The sequence below is a fragment of the Xenopus laevis genome, chromosome 8L (genome assembly GCF_017654675.1).
Source record: "Xenopus laevis strain J_2021 chromosome 8L, Xenopus_laevis_v10.1, whole genome shotgun sequence".
Lineage (NCBI taxonomy): Eukaryota > Metazoa > Chordata > Amphibia > Anura > Pipidae > Xenopus > Xenopus laevis.
In genome coordinates this window covers 97,310,801-97,329,913 of record NC_054385.1, presented here as the reverse complement: position 1 = coordinate 97,329,913, position 19,113 = coordinate 97,310,801, and the positions used below count along the sequence as shown (strand labels likewise).

At 40.2% G+C, this 19,113-nt stretch overlaps 1 protein-coding gene across 1 annotated transcript in view; it reads right to left on the bottom strand.

Annotated features, from left to right (window-relative positions):
* Positions 1-19,113, bottom strand: part of LOC108698980 (leukocyte tyrosine kinase receptor) — an 88,554-nt gene that overhangs the window by 19,762 nt on the left and 49,679 nt on the right. The window contains exons 8-14 of the mRNA XM_018230838.2: positions 18,901-19,067; positions 17,110-17,204; positions 13,807-13,884; positions 12,764-12,941; positions 11,914-12,064; positions 1,997-2,128; positions 154-310 (exon numbers count right to left, since the gene is read on the bottom strand). Coding sequence (XP_018086327.2) covers positions 154-310; positions 1,997-2,128; positions 11,914-12,064; positions 12,764-12,941; positions 13,807-13,884; positions 17,110-17,204; positions 18,901-19,067 — 958 coding nt within the window. The remainder of the gene's footprint in view (positions 1-153; positions 311-1,996; positions 2,129-11,913; positions 12,065-12,763; positions 12,942-13,806; positions 13,885-17,109; positions 17,205-18,900; positions 19,068-19,113) is intronic.

The window sequence follows — 19,113 nt, the reverse complement described above, 5'->3', positions numbered from 1 at the left end:
CAGCATTTCTCTGACATTACATTGATCAGACCATTCATTTCAAAACAGAACTTGCTCCTGTTCTCTGGTTGGGAAAGGTGAAGGTTCAGGAGCTGGACAGCGAAAGTCAGGTATATTATACTAATACTAATACTTTCTTCAGTTTTACAGTACCTGCTGCTCCAGACACTCCATTGAGGCCTGGCACGGCTGTATTGTTTTCAAACCTCTCTGGGTGAGTCAGGTCTAAGGCGTCCTCAGGATCTTCTAGGTAGGCTTTCCCTCCACCCCCAGCTGCCACCAGTAATGGTATAAATACACCATTTACCTCCTAAAGGGATTTACAATAACAGCAACAAAAATATTGGTGAAAACACAACCTTTTGGAGTTTTACTAGTACTCAAACTTTGTTTTATTAATATACCCTCAAAATCTGTATTCATGGTGTAATGTCATCAACAACTAAGAGTTCTAAAAAACCTTAAAGGAATTGTTCACCTTTAGGGTAAGGCCACACTAAGCGATAGCGCGGCGATTTGACTCGCCGCGACTATTCGCCGCGACTTTTAATCCTCAATCGCTGGTGAAACTTTGGCGCTGGCGTCTATGGGGAATCGCTGCGTAAAAACACACGCGGCGATCTTTTTTCTATTGTCGCTCGAAATCGCCTCGCTAGGCGATTTCGAGCGACAATAGAAAAAAGATCGCCGCGTGTGTTTTTACGCTGGCGATTTTGCGCGATTTCCCATAGACGCCAGCGCCAAAGTTTCGCCAGCGATTGAGGATTAAAAGTCGCGGCGAATAGTCGCGGCGAGTCAAATCGCCGCGCTATCGCTTAGTGTGGCCTTACCCTAAAATTATGTTTTAGTATGATGTAGAGAGTGCTATTCCGAGACAGTTACAATTTTTATTATTTACAGTTTTTAAATTATTCAGCTTTTTATTGAGCAGCTCTCCAGTTTGTAATTTCAGCAGCGATCTCGTTCCTAGTGTCCAATTTAACCTAGCAATTAGACAGTGGTTTGAAAGAGAGACAGGAATACAAATAGAAGAGGACCTGAATAGAAGGATAAGTAATGAAAAAATAAGATCAATAAAATTGTAGCCCCACAATTCAATAATTCTCAATAATACATTTGAAAGTTGGAAGGCAGAAGAAGAAGGCAAATAATTCAAATTGTATAAAAAAATTGGCAAGAACAAGCCATTCTATAACATACTAAAAGTTAACCTGAAGGTGAACCACCCCCTTTAAAGGAGAAGGAAAGTCGTTCACTTCAGGGTGCCAATGTTAGGCACCCGCAAGTGATTGTTTTGACTTACCTGAAACCCCAGGCCGTCGGTGCGCCTATCAGCAGAAAGCGATCCTCTTCCAGCTTTTTCTTTCTTCAAATTTCCCAGGGCAAACGCATGCGCAGCTGAACGAAATAGCCGACTTTTTAGTTAAAGTTCAGCTTTTCACTCTAATGCGCATGAGCAGCCGCGAGAAGAAAGAAGAAGTCGGAAGAATATCGCTCCGTGGTGCTCATTGTTATAACCCCGGGCCGGTGTAGTTTTCTGCTGATAGGAGCACCGGTCCGGGGTTTCAGGTAAGTAAATAAGGCAGCTCACTTGGGGGTGCCTAACACTAAAACTTTCCTTCTCCTTTAAGCAGACTTGAACATCTCAATAATCATTAACAGTCTAGGGGTTAACACTGACTGGGATGAAAAGGAACTTGTAGTGATTACAGCATTTTTGTTGCTTTAATGATTAATAGCTACAGGGATTCAAAGGTCCAAGGTCCAGTGACAAAATGTTTGCAACCGCTTCCCATTGAATTGTGTTATTGTCATTCAGATCAATGTGATGAAGCGGTGTGATTCTGAGTGTTTTGTTGCCTGCCCTCTGAGTTATTTCTCGCCAGGCAAAAAAAAACTCAACGTGGGACATTACCGTTAATCTGGCCATTAAAACAAGACAAGGTTATTAATCTGATAATAAATATAAAGCATTTATTGAAGCTTAGGGACTAACCTTGAAGACATAAGATGCTCCACCACCTCCTCCTCCGCCACCTGCCCACTCTGAGAGCTTTTTCTGGTCATCATAATTGTCTTCAATAATGGAGGACTTACCCATGCATATTTCTCTGGTCAGTTCATTTTTCTAGAGGCGTGAAAAAGAGTCAGCAGAGCGACAGAGGATAAGCAATGGTCTTAGAATGTACAATAGTATAATACAATTAGGAACGCAATACTTGTCAGTGCATCAATTTTACTAGTTGGAAATAGGGATGTAGCGAACGTCGGAAAAAAAGTTCGCGAACATATTCGCGAACTTGCGCAAAAACGCGAGCGGTTCGCGAACGGTTCGCGAACCCCATAGACTTCAATGGGAAGGCGAACTTTAACATCTAGAAAAGACATTTCTGGCCAGAAAAATGATTTTAAAGTTGTTTAAAGGGTGCAACGACCTGGACAGTGGCATGCCAGAGGGGGATCAAGGGCAAAAATGTATCTGAAAAATCTGCCTGTGTGTGCTTGGAAGAGATAGTGTAGGGGGAGAGCTGTTAGTGATTTCAGGGACAGATGATAGTAAGTTTGCTGGCTAGTAATCTGCTTGATACTGCTCTGTATTGGAGGGACAGAAGTCTGCAGGGATTTGAGGGACATTTTAGCTTAGGTAGCTTTGCTGGCTAGTAATCTGCTGTTCTCTTTAAACAACTGCCATACGTTGACCTTGTAGGCATTGTTTGCCCAGTTTTTTTGGACGCAGCCACTGAAGCACAGTTGCCAGAAAAAATATGCCATATAAATGCTGAAAATAGTCATTTTTCGCCATACGTTGACCTTGTAGACATTGTTTGCCCAGTTTTTTTGGACGCAGCCACTGAAGCACAGTTGCCAGAAAAATTATGCCATATAAATGCTGAAAATATAAATTTTTTTGGTTGCAGCCACTGAAGCACAGAGGCCAGAAAAATTATGCCATATAAATGCAGAAAATATGCATTTTTTTGGTCGCAGCCACTGAAGCACAGTTGACAGAAAAATTATGCCATATAAATGCTGAAAATATAAACTTTTTTGGTTGCAGCCACTGAAGCACAGAGGCCAGAAAAATTATGCCATATAAATGCAGAAAACATGCATTTTTTTGGTCGCAGCCACTGAAGCACAGTTGACAGAAAAATTATGCCATATAAATGCTGAAAATATAAATTTTTTTGGTTGCAGCCACTGAAGCACAGAGGCCAGAAAAATTATGCCATATAAATGCAGAAAATATGCATTTTTTTGGTCGCAGCCACTGAAGCACAGTTGCCAGAAAAAATATGCCATATAAATGCTGAAAATAGTCATTTTTTGCCATATACGTTGAGTCAACGTATGGCAAAAAATGACTATTTTCAGCATTTATATGGCATATTTTTTCTGGCCTCTGTGCTTCAGTGGCTGCGGCCAAAAAAACTGGGCAAACAATGCCTACAAGGTCAACGTCGTTGACCTTGTAGGCATTGTTTGCCCAGTTTTTTTGGCCGCAGCCACTGAAGCACAGAGGCCAGAAAAATATGCCATATAAATGCTGAAAATAGTCATTTTTTTGGTCGCAGCCACTGAAGCACAGTTGCCAGAAAATTATGCCATATAAATGCTGAAAATATAAATTTTTTTGGTTGCAGCCACTGAAGCACAGAGGCCAGAAAAATTATGCCATATAAATGCAGAAAATATGCATTTTTTTGGTTGCAGCCACTGAAGCACAGAGGCCAGAAAAATTATGCCATATAAATGCAGAAAATATGCATTTTTTTGGATGCAGCCACTGAAGCACAGTTGCCAGAAAAAATATGCCATATAAATGCTGAAAATAGTCATTTTTTGCCATACGTTGACCTTGTAGACATTGTTTGCCCAGTTTTTTTGGTTGCAGCCACTGAAGCACAGAGGCCAGAAAAAATTAAACCAGTAGGGTTTGCACCCTAGTTTGTAACGGTGGCGGAGGGAGGAGGAGGACGCTAAAGGACAGCTGTGTGTGGAGTCATGAGGCTTGAAGAGAAGGACAGCTGCATAGAAGTCAGAACAAGTCTTCCGGCGTGCAGTAACCCTCCGAGATCCACCCCTCATTCATTTTAATAAAGGTCAGGTAATCGACACTTTTGTGACCTAGGCGAGTTCTCTTCTCAGTTACAATCCCTCCTGCTGCACTGAAGGTCCTTTCTGAGAGCACACTTGAGGCTGGGCAAGACAAGAGGTTCATGGCAAATTGTGACAGCTCTGGCCACAGATCAAGCCTGCGCACCCAGTAGTCCAGGGGTTCATCGCTCCTCAGAGTGTCGATATCTGCAGTTAATGCCAGGTAGTCCGCTACCTGCCGGTCGAGGCGTTCTTTGAGGGTGGATCCAGAAGGGTTGTGGCGCTGCCTTGGACAGAAAAACATTTGCATGTCTGACGTTACAGACTGGCCAAAGGGCTTTGTCCTTGCAGGTGTGCTCGTGGCAGGATTACTGGCACCTCTGCCCCTGGAATGTTGATGAGTTCCTGAAGTGACATCACCCTTAAAAGCATTGTACAACATGTTTTGCAGGCTGGTTTGTAAATGCCGCATCTTTTCGGACTTGTGGTATGTTGGTAACATTTCTGACACTTTATGCTTGTACCGAGGGTCTAGTAGCGTTGCGACCCAGTACAGGTCCTTCTCCTTAAGCCTCTTGATACGGGGGTCCTTCAACAGGCATGACAGCATGAAAGACCCCATTCTCACAAGGTTGGATGCAGAGCTATCCATCTCCGCTTCCTCATTATCAAGGACTGCATCATCCACGGTCTCCTCCCCCCAGCCACGTACAAGACCAGGGGTCCCCAAAAGGTCACCACTAGCCCCCTGGGAAGCCTGCTCCTGTTGGTCCTCCTCCTCCTCCTCCACAAAGCCACCTTCCTCCTCTGACTCCACTTCTGGCACCTCTCCCTGCGTTGCAGCAGGTGCCTGGGTTCGTTCTGGTGATTCCGACCAGAAATCGTGCGCTTCCAGCTCCTCGTCACGCTGGTCTACAGCCTCATCTGTCACTCGTCGCACGGCACGCTCCAGGAAGAAAGCGAAGGGTATTAGGTCGCTGATGGTGCCTTCGGTGCGACTGACCATATTTGTCACCTCTTCAAAAGGTCGCATGAGCCTGCAGGCATCGCGCATAAGCACCCAGTAACGGGGGAAAAAAATCCCCAGCTGTGCAGATCCAGTCCTACCACCCAGTTCAAAAAGGTACTCGTTGACGGCCCTTTGTTGTTGCAGCAGACGTTCCAACATAAGGAGCGTTGAATTCCAGCGAGTCTGGCTGTCAGAAATCAAACGCCTGACTGGCATGTTGTAGCGCTGCTGAATGTCAGCAAGGCGTGCCATGGCTGTGTAGGAACGTCTGAAATGGGCCGACACCTTTCTGGACTGGGTGAGAACGTCCTGGAATCCTGGGTACTTGGAGACAAAACGTTGGACTATTAAATTTAACACATGTGCCATGCAGGGCACATGTGTTAAATTGCCTAGTCTCAACGCTGCCAACAGATTGCTTCCATTGTCACACACCACTTTTCCGATCTGCAGTTGGTGTGGGGTCAGCCACCGATCGGCCTGTGACTGCAGAGATGACAGGAGTACAGATCCGGTATGGTTTTTGCTTTCCAGGCACGTCATCCCCAAGACAGCGTGACAACGGCGTACCTGGCACGTCGAATAGCCTAGGGGAGCTGGGGGTGCACAGGTGTGGAGGAGGAGAAGGAGGACCCAGCAGCAGAGTAAGAAGAAGAAGAAGACGAGGTAGAGAGCGATGGAGGAGTAGAGGTGGTGGCAGAACCGCGTGCAATCCGTGGCGGTGACACCAACTCCACTGTTGTTGTTGAGCTACCCATTCCCTGCTTCCCAGCCATTACCAAGTTCACCCAGTGGGCAGTGTAGGTGACATACCTGCCCTGACCATGCTTGGAGGACCATGCGTCAGTAGTCATATGGACCTTTGGCCCAACACTAAGTGACAGAGATGCGGTAACTTGGCTCTGCACATGTTGGTACAGGTGTGGTATTCCCTTTTTAGAAAAAAAATTGCGGCTGGGTACCTTCCACTGCGGTGTCCCAATTGCTACAAATTTGCGGAAGGCCTCAGAGTCCACCAGCTGGTATGGTAAAAGCTGGCGGGCTAAGAGTGCAGACAAGCCAGCTGTCAGACGCCGGGCAAGGGGGTGACAGTCAGACATTGGCTTCTTACGCTCAAACATGGCCTTCACAGAAACTTGGCTGGTGGCAGATGACTGGGAATGGGAACAGGTGGTCAAGGTGGAAGGCGGAGTGGAGGGTGGTTCAGACGGGTCAAGGAGAGCAGAGGTAGAGCAGTAAGATGCTGGACCAGAAGGAGTGTGGCTTTTAGTTTGCCTGTTGCCTTTGAGGTGTTGCTCCCAAAGTGCTTTGTGCTTGCCGCTCATGTGCCTTCGCATAGAAGTTGTACCTATGTGGCTGTTGGGCTTACCAAGGCTCAGTTTCTGACTGCACTCATTGCAAATTACAATGCTTTTGTCAGAGGCACACACATTAAAAAAATCCCACACTGCTGACTTTTTGGAAGTGTGCGATCTGGCGGTAACAGTAGAAGTTGGCGGAGTTGGCGGTATTGGCGGCAATGGCGGGTGCGTTGGCCGGCTGAACACAGGTGCCGATACATGTTGTTGCCCTGCTGATCCCTGCGGGCTGTCCTCCCTGCTTCTTCTAAGTCTTATTCTCCTACTGCCTCTCTGACTCTCCGTCTCTCCATCTGAACTACCCTCCTCTTGCTCTCTTCTACTAGGCACCCACAAAACATCAATCTCCTCATCATCATTCTCCTCAGATGCATCAATTTCTTCTGACACATCACAGAAGGAAGCAGCAGCGGGGACCTCCTCCTCATCACTCATTATGTCCATCTCTATCGTGTTCTCTGCCAGAATTAAATCTGGTGTAAGGTCCTCATCTCCTTCATCTTCTTCTGGCAATAATGGTTGCGCATTACTCAGTTCAAGAAACTCATTGGAAAATAACTCCTCTGACCCCAGTGAAGAAGGGGCACCGGTGGTGGAGGAAGTGTTACGTGGGGTGGCCATAGCAGTGGAGGATGAGGAGGATGTTGTGGTAAAGTTAGAAACGGTAGAGGATGGGGTGTGCTGTGTAAGCCAGTCAACTACCTCTTCAGCATTTTGGGAGTTCAGGGTCATTGGCTTTTTAAAACTGGGCAATTTGCTAGGGCCACAGGATTGCATAGCAGCACGGCCCCTAGCACGGCCTCTGCGTGGCGGCCTGCCTTTGCCTGGCATTATTTTTAAAAAAACAACAACAACAACAAAACTCAGTTGGTTTTTCTGGAAACGATAATACACACAGCTAGATGGCGGGTTGAAGAAAACACTGTGCAAATAATGCCTACAAAGTCAACGTATACACTACTACAGCGGTGGATACGGATTACGTAAAATATATGAATGCTGCTTGAAAAAAAGTAACTCAAGTGGTTTTTCTAGAGACGATAATATTATCAATATTTAGACAAAATGTGAACAAGCTCACACAGCTCGATGGCGGGTTGAAGAAAACAGTGTGCAAATAATGCCTACAAGGCCAACGTATACACTACTACAGCGGTGGATACGGATTACGTAAAATATATGAATGCTGCTTGAAAAAAGTGACTCCGGTGTTTTTCTGGAGACGGTAATATTATGGATATTTAGACAGAATGGGAACAAGGTCACACAGCTCGATGGCGGGTTGAAGAAAACAGTGTGCAAATAATGCCTACAAGGTCAACGTATACACTACTACAGCGGTGGATACGGATTACGTAAAATATATGAATGCTGCTTGAAAAAAAGTAACTCAAGTGGTTTTTCTAGAGACGATAATATTATCAATATTTAGACAAAATGTGAACAAGCTCACACAGCTCGATGGCGGGTTGAAGAAAACACTGTGCAAATAATGCCTACAAGGTCAACGTATACACTACTACAGCGGTGGATACGGATTACGTAAAATATATGAATGCTGCTTGAAAAAAGTGACTCCGGTGTTTTTTCTGGAGACGGTAATATTATGGATATTTAGACAGAATGTGAACAAGGTCACACAGCTAGATGGCGGGTTGAAGAAAACACTGTGCAAATAATGCCTACAAGGTCAACGTATACACTACTACAGCGGTGGATACGGATTACGTAAAATATATTATGGCTGCTTGAAAAAAGTCACTCCGGTGTTTTTTCTGGAGACGGTAATATTATGGATATTTAGACAGAATGTGAACAAGGTCACACAGCTAGATGGCGGGTTGAAGAAAACACTGTGCAAATAATGCCTACAAGGTCAACGTATACACTACTACAGCGGTGGATACGGATTACGTAAAATATATTATGGCTGCTTGAAAAAAGTCACTCCGGTGTTTTTTCTGGAGACGGTAATATTATGGATATTTAGACAGAATGTGAACAAGGTCACACAGCTAGGTGGCGGGTTGAAGAAAACACTGTGCAAATAATGCCTACAAGGTCAACGTATACACTACTACAGCGGTGGATACGGATTACGTAAAATATATTATGGCTGCTTGAAAAAAGTCACTCCGGTGTTTTTTCTGGAGACGGTAATATTATGGATATTTAGACAGAATGTGAACAAGGTCACACAGCTAGATGGCGGTTGAAGAAAACACTGTGCAAATAATGCCTACAGGGCAAATAATGCCTAAAAGGTCAACTTATACACTACTACAGCGGTAGTAAAATAAAAAAAAGTAAAATAAAAAAAAAATGAATATTAAAAAAAAAAAATTAAAGTTGGTGCTGCTGAACTACTAGGAGCAGCAGATTAGCACACCAGTCCCACTCCCCAACACTGCTAGACTAATAGCACTGGGCTCTTATAGTAGTAGTAGTAGTAGTAGTAGTAAAACAACAAAAAAATAAATAAAAGCAGTCCTTACAAGGACTACTGTTATTGCAGCAGTCAGCAGATGAGATCAGAAGCAGGACAGCTGCCCACTGCAGCTACATACAGAGCACTGCAGTAGAAGGTAGATTACTAGCCAGCAAAGCTACCTAAGCTTAAATGTCCCTCAAACCCCTGCAGACTTCTGTCCCTCCAATAACAGAGCAGTATCAAAACGATTACTAGCCAGCAAACTTTCAACTGTCCCTGAAATCACTAACAGGCAGCAGCTCTCTCCCTACACTATCTCTTCAGCACACACAGGCAGAGTGAAAAAACGCTGCAGGGCTTCGGTTTTTATAGGGAAGGGGAGTGGTCCAGGGGAGAGCTTCCTGATTGGCTGCCATGTACCTGCTGGTCTGGGGTGAGAGGGCAAAAAAAAGCGCCAACAATGGCGAACCCAAAATGGCGAACGTCGCGCGACGTTCGCGAACTTCCGGCGAGCGCGAACACCCGATGTTCGCGCGAACAAGTTCGCCGGCGAACAGTTCGCGACATCTCTAGTTGGAAATCATGAGAATTATTGTGTATAAATTTGATGGAACTCTAGGGGGAAATTTAAGGAGCCATTTTCTAGTCTAGGGGTCAAATTTGAAAAAGATTTTCATGTGCAGTTCCCTCTAGTCAAATATTTGTTTTCACTGAAGAGGATTTCTGGTCAATATAGATTTCAGCTTTTAGTTATAGGCCTGGTATTTGGCCTGTCTATTCTGTGATGCAGAACCCAATGATTTAAAAGTTGGACTTTATATAGTTTAAGGATCCTATTGATTTCAGACATCTGTAAAAGTTATCAATTCTAACCTGAAAACTCATTTGGATGAAAATAAGATGAATTTTAATGGTTTTCTCATTTGTTTTAAAAGATAGCAAAGTTCAAGGGGCCCATTTATTTAACCTCAAATATATATTGTCATGGTTTTTAAGACAAAAGCTCAAATTTCCGGTGGATAAAAATAACCTTTTTAGAGATTTCTTATACTACAAAGAATCCAAATCTGAAAATACTCCATCTCAAACCTGTAGAGGTCATGCAAAAGTCAATGGCAGATATCCCTGAAATTGTTTCTTGACATCATGATCTTTGTTGGATTATCAGATAAGGTCGTGGATTTCCGAAAAAGTTGAGTTTTCGCAACGAATATTCAATAAAGTTGAGTTTTCAGGGGCATCAAGTCCACAATGTGAATTGACGCTCGATTTTGTCGCTCATTGATAAATGAGTTCAATTGGTGGATGGGAGTTTGGTTGACTTTGTTTTCATATTAAACTGAGATTAATTTGAGTTTTAGTAAATTAGTCCCTTAGTGTACATTACATCTTCCATGTGTTAAAATTAGGGATGCACCAAAAAGTCATGCAATTTCCCTCCCGCCCCTAATTTGCATATGCAAATTAGGATTCGGATTCGGTTCGGCTGGGCAGAAGGATTCGGCCGAATCCGAATCCTGCTGAAAAAGGCCGAATCCCGAACCGAATCCTGGATTCGGTGCATCCCTAGTCAAAATGCCAAACGTCTGTCTCTTGGGCTTTGTTGATGAGACTGTGTCTCTTAATCATACTAGCAACTTGAGATCAACTTTGCTTTATGCTAAGCAATGAATTGTCATCTCCCCAGTCAGACATAATTGATAGATCTAAAATTGATTGATAGAACGATAGATAAAATTGTTCACCTAATTAAACCAACTTATATTTCAAAAAATTTGAGAGACTATGGACCTCCCTTCCGATGCTAAACTACATTTATGGGGTTTATTACTAAAACTATTTTTTTCCTCCTATTTTACTAGAAAAAACCTTGACCTATAAATTTACTAATAACAAAATATCAAAAAAATCAGATCGAAACTTGTAAAATTTGAGTTTTTATGAATACCATGAATTTTTCATGTGTCAAAAACTCAAATTTATCAAGTTTTTGAGCGAAAACCAGCGTCAAACAACCCAAAACACACAAAAATCGTGAAGGCAAAAACCATCTTCAAATGGTTAAAGGGACATTTTCTATTGAGTTTTACATGAATTTGACAGATTTTTGCTGGAGTATTTTCAGATTCAGATTTTTTGCTGCTTTGGGGCATAATAAATCTCAAAACTTGAGTTTTTTCTCTAAAAATGTACGTTTTTTTAGTGAAAAACAAAACTCCAACCTTTAATAAATAGACCTTTAAGAATTAATTGAAGATATAACTCAAAAAGGGACCACATAAGGGCTGGAACTAAGCGTAGAGGCTTAAGTGAATACATAATAAGATGATATATATATATATATATATATATATATATATATATATATATAATATAATACATTATTCCATATGCTATATATAGAGTATAATAAGAATAAATGAAAATGGTAGCTCATAACACAAACTTTAATCAACTACCTTCTACAGTCCAATTATTTTTTTTATTAACAGAGGTTTTAACACCCCTTACATCATGCAAAAAAATGATAGCCTCAGATCCAGGTTTGTCCAATGACTGTTGCTAAAAGAACTGTATTTCTACTTGGACTGTAGAAGGTAGTTGATTAAAGTTTGTGTTATGAGCTACTGGACTACTTGTTTTGTAGTAAAATAAGGCCTGTGCAGTATAACCAGTTAGGGAAATACACAGGTGCAGGATATTGTAGACCTTAATGTTCCCCTTCTACTTTTAAATTAGCCCCAACCTTTTTTGGATACATGAATGAATAATTGTTGAAGCTACAGCAACTAAATCATTCAAGGCACAGCAAAGTAAATAGGAAAACTAAACCTATATAAATTTTAGGCACATAATGAATATAGAAACTCAGTTCTTGTGTACCATGGAAATGCAATATCCTATGTATATTGCTTTCAGCACATGAAACGTGATACAGGGTGTTATTAAATACAACACATTCTATGTGATAGCAGCAACTTGTATTTTAAATTGAAATCCACCATAAGACTACTCACCCCTGGGCAGGCATCTTCCCCTTGTTGGCCAACCAGGATGTATAAAATCTCATCCTTCTCCAGAGGGAAGATGGCAGAAATGAAGACCCCATGGGCAGGATTGTTGTGGTTCTTTGCTCCTTTGCCTCCCGCCGCTCCATAGGCAGAAATTCTGAAACAAGAGGATCAAGATATATGAATCTAAGCACCAGTCAAGTTCTAATAGACTAGTAAATTCAAGTAGAGAAAAAAAATCAGTTTGGTGGCGGAAGGCGTAAATTTTGGCAATAATTCTATTGGCATACTCAGTAGGAACTTTAGAAATATTACATGTAGTACAACATAGAGGTGTACAGAGCTTTATAGCTGCCATCTTCCTGCCCGCTCTCAGCATCCTCAGTGACAACAGCCCATTGCAGCAATTTTTTATTGATTACTGTACAAATGTGCTGGCAACAAGCTGGAAGTTGAGACAGTTTTTTTTTTAAAAAAAAAAAAAGAGGAGAGTTGTCCCAGGGCAGGACATAGAGATTAGAGTCACATTGGAGTGATTTGGGTTTAGTTTCTTTAAGCACCAACCAAACAAATCAGATTTATTAACCTAACCGTTCCAGAACACTTCCAAAGATTTCCGAAATACACAATAATTCTATTGTTTTTATCTAACTGTCCTCAGTATTTATGCCCTATATGGAATTGATCTTAGATCCTTCCATGAAACATGGAGATAAAATAATGGATACTTTTTCTTTTTTTGGTGACCTTTAATAATTCACAAGAGAAAAATGAAAAATAACCATCACACCATAATTTCATATATGAAAAATTACTACATTTATGGCATACAATTATACTTGACAGGTTTGCTTACTGGTACATGTTGGTGAATGGGACCTTCCACATCTGTACTCCCCTAAGTGGACCTTCCTTCCCCACAACTACAGATATGTTGCTGCTGCGGTAAGCATTGTCACATTGTGTCTGAGTCGGTCCGTGAGGTCCGCTGGCACCGCACGAAGTAAACTGGAGTTCAAGTTCGGCATTTTCTTCTGGATTTAAAGGAAAAAACACCAACAAAATGATGAATAGTCTAGGAAAATACTGTGTTTTGGCATCATAATTCCAAAGTTACCATCATTTATTTAATTGTGCCTACTAGTATTTAAGATAAAATATTTAGGAATAATCTTTTTTTTGTACAAGCTGTACCAATGCATACCACTGGTAAAATGAAAACCTTTTTCTGATCTGACTATTTATTGTCCAAGCTGAAAAAAATCCATTGCAGGGTGATAATAATTATCTGCATTATCAAACACTGCATGGATTAATGGGTGTGCTTTAGGACTCACTGATAGGAACACTAATACCCATAGGAAATAAATGTGTTTGAAACATGCTCAGAATAATGGAAGCAATGAGTGTGTCAATTTGTTAGACAGTCAGGAAAGTTCTGATAAATCATAAAAACATTGAATAGTCTGGCCTTTAAATATACGGGTATGGGAAACCCGTTAGCAGGAATCTATTGTGCAGGGAGATTATTTGTGCACTGATAACCTGTATACTTTATAAGGAGCAGGCATGGAGTAGGCTCACTTTCCATGTTTGCCCTGTTTAACCCAAGATATAACAAAACCATAGATTTTTGTGATTAAAGCAATAGGCACAAATTAAGTTCAGCACACGCCCTATTCATTGCTCTCATGTTGAACAAAGGTGTATGCTGCCATTTTAAGCAATATGCCAAGGTCCTAGGGACCCAAAACAAGAGTAAAGCACAAGTTTTTATCTAGTCTACTAAGACTCATACAAATCAGAATATGTAAGTAAATATGAAATAAATGTTTAATTCCCTGTAAACATTCCTACTATTATCTTACTATATCCAGTTGTGATAACTTGGTCTCAAACCTGTGTAGAAGGGCTCAGACAGAGGCGTCACCATGTCTTCTTCAAAATCATGGTTTTCATATCCAGTTTCTATTCTTCCTGGCACAATATACAAAGTATAAAATAGTGAGAGATACGAGTTAAAGGTTTTTTTATGGTTTGTGCTGCTTTTGGCATGGAACTCTAACCAGCAGAGAAATAGACTACCATTAATACTTATTCATGTATATGTATATATATATATATATATTCTTGATGACTTTTTTTAACTATGTTACTATGTAACTATGTAATACTTATTCATATATATATATATATATATATATATATATATATATATTCTTGATGACTTTTGTACCTAGCCAGTACACAGTAGTTTTTCTGAATGCCACAGTTGGGTTAGTTAATCTAATGCAAACATCTGATGTGAGATATGTGCAGTTCTAGTATTGCAAGCTTAACAAGTGATCTGTATTTATAATATATATATATCTTGTTAATTATCACTTAATAAACTGGTTAATAAATGCCTCCCAGTATGTTCCTGCTCTTTAAAACTAAGGGGGTTATTTACTAGAAACTCGAATTATCCCATATTTTTATTAAACCACGCTTAACCAAACTCCGATCCAAGATTTTATCTTTTTAACAATAAAATAACTAAAAAAAAACTTGATAAAATCGAGCGAAAACCCGAATCGTACAATTTTTTCGGATTTATAGCCTGAAACACTCTATTTTTTCCGGCTATTGCCTGAAAACCCCCAGATTTTTTGGTCCATTTGGAAGAAACCAAGCACAGACCACGATATCTCAAATTGTAAAAGGGGCATCTGCCATTTACTTCTACATAACCTCATCAGGTTTGAGATGGTGGATTTTTGGATTCTGACTTTTTGCAGCTTCGGGGTATTATAAATATTTTTACCCAAAAAACCCTGACCAGAAAAAAAAATCGTGGTTTAGTAAATAACCCCCTTAATGTATGGTGCCTAAAGCAAAGAATTAAGTGACTTGTCAGAATCCCAGGGACCAAACAGAAGAATCAAACAGAAGTTTGTTTGAGTCTATTACTGTATGGTTCATACTAATCAGCAGCTGTAAGTCCACATTTCCAAAAATATCCTCCATTATTTCTTTCTTATTTACAAAAATAATTTAAAGTGTGTCTAGGCAGATGAGTAGTTTTCACATTTTCTAGATCTATTTTCTTTATTTGCACCCACACAAAAAACTTTTTCACAATTTCACAATGACACTATTTTTGACTTATTTACTTTCATCCCAATAAAAATGTTCTAATCTATTTTCCTTTAGATTCTTTGACTTGTAAGTATATGTACTTATTTGTTCAATTCCTTGGTATGTCATGCAGCAATGTATATTCTTCTTCTATGCTTATCTTGATATACTTAATATGTAAGCCATTATCTGTTATGTTTATGAAAACCCAATAAAACATTGTTGAAAAGAAAAATGTTCTAATTCCATTCACTACTTTTTTATTAAGCTTCACATATGCAATAATAGCAACTACCCTTACACATGTAGTATTTGTCTGCCACTGCCAGCAGGGCAAAACAACTGCAGACAAAATGCTCTTGTAATGTTTATTAATTGAAAGTGCCCTGACTGATGCACAGGAAACAATAACAGACAGAACTCCATGCAAGACTGACTGTGTCAGGCCAAAAAATGTCGTATTCGGTGCTGTGGCACTGTTAGCTTATATAATTAGGGGGTTATTTATCAAAGTTTGCATTTAACTCAATATTTTCTGCTACAAACTCCGATCAAATCCACTTGGGTTTTTTACGATTATTTATTATTACGTTTTCAAAAAAATTTTATGAGGGGGGAAAAAAATAATCAGTTTTTCAAGTTTTTTTCGGATTTTTTATCCAAATTTCATGATTCGGATTTATCACCAGAAAACTCCAATTTTTGCCCGAAAACTCTGAAAGCTTCGGGGTATTGCACGAAACCCAGTGCACATCAAAAAAATCATTGAGCCTTCTCCCAATGACTTATATACAACCTCGACAGGTATGAGATGACGGATTTTCTGATTCTGAATTAACGGTCTTGACTGTGGCCTGTCTTGTCTAACCCTAACCTGTATTTTGTTCTCTGCCCTTGTGGATGCTTTGGGTTTGGGTTTGTACCTGACGATTACAATGACATTTCAGATGCCTATATTAACACATATACAGGGGAATGTAATAAAAGTCGCAAAGAGCATAACAATTCGCACCAATAAGGCTAAAAATCCACATCTCGCAATGTAATATTGTTCCTTAAACTGTTATTGCATTGCGAATTTTAATTACGCATTGCGAATTTTAATTGCGCATTGCGAATTTTAATTGCGCATTGCGAATTTTAATTGTGCATTGCGAATTTTAATTGCGCACTCATAAGAAGTGCTTGAAGGTGTCGTAATCTTTTGGAGCAAACATAACGACTTTTTCAGTAAGAAGTTTTATTACATTGACTGCGCATTGGCGCAAACTATAAAATTCGCAAACGGTCTTTCACTGTCGGAAGTGGTCGCTAAACAGTTTCCGGGCTCGCAAAAGCTATATTAAATTCGCACAAAGCAAAATTTGTTCGCGCAAAGGCATAACTTTTCGCATTGCGAATAGTTTTTCCGTTAGCGATTTTTATTACATTCCCCCGATAGACAGTATTTATAGGGGCAAATTTACTTATGGTCGAATATCGAGGGTTAATTAACCCTCGATATTCGACTGTCGTAGTTAAATCCTTCGACTTCGAATATCGAAGTCGAAGGATTTAGCGCTAATCGTTCGATTCAAAGGATTTTAATCCATCGATCGAACGATTTTTGTTCGACCAAAAAAAGATAGCTAAGCCTATGGGGACCTTCCCCATAGGCTAACATTGACTTCGGTAGCTTTTAGGTGGCGAACTAGGGGGTCGAAGTTTTTTTTAAAGAGACAGTACTTCGATTATCGAATGGTCGAATAGTCGAACGATTTTTACTTCGAATCGTTCGATTCGAAGTTGTAGTCGAAGGTCGAAGTAGCCCATTCGATGGTCGAAGTAGCCAAAAAAACATTTGAAATTCTAAGTTTTTTTCCCTCTATTCCTTCACTCGAGCTAAGTAAATGGGCCCCTTAATGTTTTTAAGATTTTTTATCAAATATATTGTGTTAAGGAACATTATTACTCTGCATTGAAATGAATGAAGTAAAATATGGTTTGTATTCTAAGCACATGACCCAAAGCACATTATTTCCTTAATAATTATTGCTATTTATTATAAATAATTATAAATCAATGCGTTCCCCATGGCTTTACCTGCATGAAAGCAATCCACTGAAAAGGTGACATTATCTAAAGCGATGTGTGCATGGGAATTCCAACCCCAAGTTGCCACTACATGTAAACGAAATCTGCGAGAAAACAGTAAAAAGTCATTTAGAACTTACGTTGATTAAATGGCTAATCTCTTAAAGGGGTTGTTCACCTTTCAACACTTTTTTCAGTTCAGTTGGTTTCAATTACTTTCTATTTTCTATGTGTGACTGTTTTTTCAATATTGAAGTTAAAGGGGAAATTCCAAACCAAAATTTGATAAAGAGGCCCACATAATACAGAAACCCCTAATATACCCATCACAGTAACCTGTTTCTTCAAAAAGTATGAATAAATGCCATTTTCTATGTCGCAATCCAGCTGTTTAATAGTTCTTCTCTTTCTGCATCATTTGAAATCCTGGCAGGGAAGGAGGGACTATAACACTGATGTTACAAATTGTAACAACTTCTCCACAGCTTACAGACAGCATGCAGGAACTACATAACCCACAATGCATTGCACTGTGATGTGTTTCTGAAGCAGCTCTTGGGGGGTGTCATCGACTCGGTAAACTGCTCTAAACTGATACATTAAGTTGATACATTTCTGTTAGAATTGATACAATAATTGCTAATACTCCACAGATGCAGCTGAGAAATGTATTGATTAAATGCAGCAACTTGTAACACTTGGTACAATTCAGGGCAAAACTACATGGGCGATTTACATGCGTTCCGATGCGAGGCGACGAATGTAAGTAATTCAGCTCTTGTGAGCCATATTAAAATGTTATTATACGTGAAAAACACAATATAGAAAAACAGGTTATATATACTACAAACTAGGGTATAAGAATAGGAATCTCACAGACTTTTTGGGACCCAAAACACAAAAGGGGTGATTATCACCTTTAAATACTATTTTGCATTGTACTTTGAATATCTAAATGCCAGGACAAACAAGCAAACTTCAAGAAGGATCTATCATCATCTATCTATCTATCATCATGTATATAGGTGTGTATAACTTTATTTGTAAAGTGCTGTAAGGACCTGCAGTGCTGTACACTATATAAAATTACAATATATAAAAATACACCCATGGAGGACAAGTAACAAAATAAATACAATACATATACACAATGTATGCAAAGCTTATCTAAGGACATAGTGCTTTACTGCCATGTGGTAGGACAGTAGGAAGTAACCCTGCCCTGTAAAGCTTACAATCTAAGTTAGTGTATAACATGCAGGCACAAATTTGAGGGGAAAAAAGTGCTCATAGTAAAGGCATTGTCCCTCCAATGCCGGGACTAGACTAATGTTCTAATGCTCCAAAAGGTAGTATTTTCTTGAAGAGCTTGAGAGAGGATTTCTTATGGACGAATTCAGGAATGGAATTCCAGAGGTAAGGAGCAGCAAGATAGAAGGGGTTGAGATGAGAAGTGGCAGTGGATGTGGGTGGTGTGAAGAGAAGGTGGCTCTGAGGGGAGTGGAGGAGATGCCAGAAAAAATACAATGAGACAAGTGAAGAAATGTAGTGAGGAACAGAGGAGTGAAGGGATTTGAATGTTAGCAGAAGGATTTTATATGCTATCCTTTGCTTAACAGGCAGCCATAATAAAGATTTTACTTTGAGTTGAACAGGTTTCCTCTTAGGAGAGATATATCTATCCACACACACACACATATAAACAGTGCTATGCAATAATTTTTACAAAGAAACTATGAAAACTATACAATGTTGTTGGTGCATGTATTATACACAAACACCCCATATGCATTTAGATACCTGTTTTGGAACTGGGGAATTTGCAGTGTTCCTGAATTCCAAAAGTCGCCCAATGCCCCTTCCTTTACCCAGAGTTTCACTGAACTCCCGAATTCTTTCTCCTCCTCCAGGCCATATATTCCAAGGGAGCCATTGTAGATCCCAGAGATCAGGAACTTGAAACTAAGCTTAAAGAACAGGAGATGGCAGGTGGGTGTCAATCACATGCAAGTG